This window comes from Athene cunicularia (assembly GCF_003259725.1).
Source record: "Athene cunicularia isolate RWA chromosome 26 unlocalized genomic scaffold, athCun1 chr26_part2, whole genome shotgun sequence".
In the NCBI taxonomy this organism is placed as follows: domain Eukaryota; kingdom Metazoa; phylum Chordata; class Aves; order Strigiformes; family Strigidae; genus Athene; species Athene cunicularia.
This window is the reverse complement of record NW_020799137.1, coordinates 429,968-433,077: the sequence shown is the minus strand read 5'-3', so window position 1 is coordinate 433,077 and position 3,110 is coordinate 429,968. Positions and strand designations below refer to the sequence as shown.

Here is a 3,110-nt window from a genome sequence, read left to right as displayed (position 1 = left end):
CTTTTCCCCTCCCCAGTCCCATCTCTGCCCCCCTCTCCCGCCTCCACCGACCCCCAGCTCCTCGCCCGGAGGAAGGGTGCGCGTAGCGTGCATCTCCCATCCACCGAAATCTATGATCAGCTCGGTGTGTGTCTCCTCCTACCGTGGACGCAAGTCTGGGAACAAACCACCCTCCAAAACATGCCTGAAGGAAGAGATGGGCAAAGGGGAAGAGTCGGACAAGATCACCATCAATGTAGGTGGTACCCGGCATGAGACCTACAAAAGCACCCTACGGACTTTGCCGGGCACCCGCCTGGCCTGGCTCGCCGACCCCGATGCCCAGAGCAACTTTGACTTTGATGGGAAAAGCAATGAGTTCTTCTTCGACCGGCACCCTGGGATCTTCTCCTACGTGCTCAACTACTACCGTACTGGCAAGCTGCACTGCCCCGCGGACATCTGCGGGCCCCTCTTCGAGGAGGAGCTGACCTACTGGGGCATCGATGAGACGGACGTGGAGCCCTGTTGCTGGATGACCTACCGCCAGCATCGTGATGCTGAAGAGGCCCTGGACATCTTCGAGAGTCCCGAGCCCGGTGGAGGGGCCGGTGGAGAGGAACCTGAAGAGGAAGGGGGTAGGGAGATGGCCCTTCAACGCCTCGGCATGGATGACAGGCCGCCAGGGGCGTCGGGGGCTGCTGGAGGGGGTGGCTGCTGTCGGAATTGGCAGCCCAGGATGTGGGCACTCTTTGAGGATCCCTACTCGTCCAAGGCGGCAAGGGTAAGCTCCCGAAACGTGCCAGTGGGGAGGTGGGATGGGGCCGGGCTGGAGTTGTGCCTCCATCTCCCCATCCCTGTGGGCTAGATGGAGTCTCCTAGTGGGTTACGTGGGCCCCCCCCGTAGCCATGTCTCTCCTGCCATGGGGCATGTTGGCCATCTCCCATCCTACGGGAAGTCTCTGCCATCATCTCCCCATCCTCTCCCAACACATCACATCTAGGGGAGCTGGGCTGACACTGGGGGCAAGCACATTCCCTGCCCCCTGGAGTGCTGCCTGGACACCTCTCGGGCACACGGAGACAAGGGATTGTCAGGGAGGGTCCTTGGCAGGGCTGAGTCCTGGCAGAGTTTCAGGATGCTCTAGGACAGGCAGGATCCCTTGGGCTCCTCTTGCTGGGCTGTGTGTGTGTGCCCGTGCCAAAACCCACGTTCAGTGGCCCAGGTGTGGAGTGGGGGGACAGGGCTGGTTCCTGCTGGCACCCGAATCAGGTCCTGAAGCAAATGGGATCCTGATAGTTGTCCCCAAGGAGCTCATGCTCCTCTTCTACAGCAGCAGCCCCAAAGGTCACCCTGTGCCTCTGCACGAGCACCCCTCCCTGCGCCCCGCAAGCGGCCTTGTCCCCGCACCCCTGTCCCCCACCGTCGCCGCGTCGATGCTGCCCACGCGCAGCATACGGTCCCCATCAGCACGTGCGAGCGCAGGCTCTCAGCCGCGGTTCACACACACACACACACACACACACATCCCAACCCCCCTCTTCCACACATGTCCCTGGGGCCTGGCACACCGTGTATGCACGCACACAACCACGTACACGCACAAACACACCCCCCCCACTACCCTCCTTGGTCATGCAGACCATCCCTATCCACAGACACCGACATGCCCAGCACAGATTCCCCATAACCAGGCGCATCCTTGGGCTCCCAGCCCTGTCCTGCACATGTGTCTCCTCTCAGCTACTCTTAGATCATCCCCAAAGTGCTGCCCACCGACCCCCAGACACCCACCCCTACCCATCCAGTCCCATCCCCGTGTGTGTGCGTGGCCCCCGTCACACCCAGCTTATAAATCTGCCGCACACACGCATACAGGCATTCGGGATCTAAATTAATTCTGGATGCATTTAAAGGTGTAAAAAAACCCATCAATGGTAAGAAATCCTGCAGGCATTTCACACCCACCCGCAGCGCACGGGGCAGGGGTCAGTTTGTCAAGGTGATGTTTTTGCAGCTAACGGAAGAGCAACACACACACACACACACACGCAGAGGATGCTTGGGCAGCAAGAGCTTTACTCATTTTAAAAGGTGTACCCGATCCTTTGCCCATTTCTGAGGGCTTGTTGCCTCTGAGAGATGCTCTGAGTGGTGCAAAGCTCCAAATAAGAAAATCTGAAAAAAACCAAACCACCAGACCCAAGCACAATAATTCGGTTCAATTTTTCCACGTTGTTATTTGGTTCTGCTTTTCCTGCGTGCTGAGCCGCTCTCGGAAGACGTTTGCACTAGCAGGAGGAGAGTGTCGGAGGGAGCAGAGGTGGCTGTGATGTGAGCTCTGGCTGGGGTTGGACTGGGACCAGTCAGCGCTGGGAGCTCCCAGTTTCCTTCTTACTGCTCTGAGATACCGGCTCATCTGGGCGCTGCCATGGGGACAGTCACCTGCCAGTGGTGACACTAACAGGCTCTTCTGGGTCGTATTTTCCACTCTAAAATATCAGTATAGTTTTGCAGTGGCTTAGGAGAGCTGCTTTGGCAGAAGGGGAAACTGAGGCACGGAGCAGCGCAACAGACCCAAGTGAGCACAACCTGCCCAGTACACCCAGTTAATGCAGGGAACCGTTACTGGTTTGGAGTCACCGTCCAGCACTAGGATGCTCCGGGACCCGTGACCATCTCGGCAGGTGCAGCTTTCATGGTGTTGCCTTGGTGTTTTGGGGTGGCTGAAGTGGGATTTCTTTCACATTGCCCCGCTGTGGAGTGTGCCCCTTCCTTTCCAGAGCAAAGGGGGTGCTGCTGGCCGTGACCTTCGGCCTGGGGACGTGCCAGAGCAGCCGGTCCGGCGCGTCTTGCCAAACCTTGGCAGCAGCGGGAAGGAGAACGCTCCCAGGTTGTGTGCGTAAATCCTCTCCCTCGATTGTGCGACAGCAGTGACTAAGAGTCTCGGGGGCTGAACTTCTCCAGTCCTTGCTCCTTCTCGCCCTCAGAGCAGCCCCTCGGGCCCTGACTCAGTTGGCTCCTGGCTATTTCCATCTTTCCCTCCTTCCAGCACTTCTCTCTCTTGGCACCTCCTGTGCTGGCAACTGTGTTAGTGTGCAGTTAGAAATCCAACCCCCCCCCCCCCCCC

General features: G+C 58.8%; 1 protein-coding gene across 3 annotated transcripts in view; it reads left to right on the top strand.

Annotated features, from left to right (window-relative positions):
* The window catches only part of KCNC4 (potassium voltage-gated channel subfamily C member 4), a 23,125-nt gene that overhangs the window by 1,312 nt on the left and 18,703 nt on the right, over window positions 1–3,110 (top strand). For 2 of the 3 annotated variants that reach the window (XM_026864522.1, XM_026864521.1), the window contains exon 2: window positions 17–763. In XM_026864522.1, coding sequence (XP_026720323.1) covers window positions 17–763 — 747 coding nt within the window. Of the gene's footprint in view, window positions 1–6; window positions 764–3,110 lie in introns of those variants that run through there. The other variant, XM_026864523.1, reaches the window with a different exon arrangement.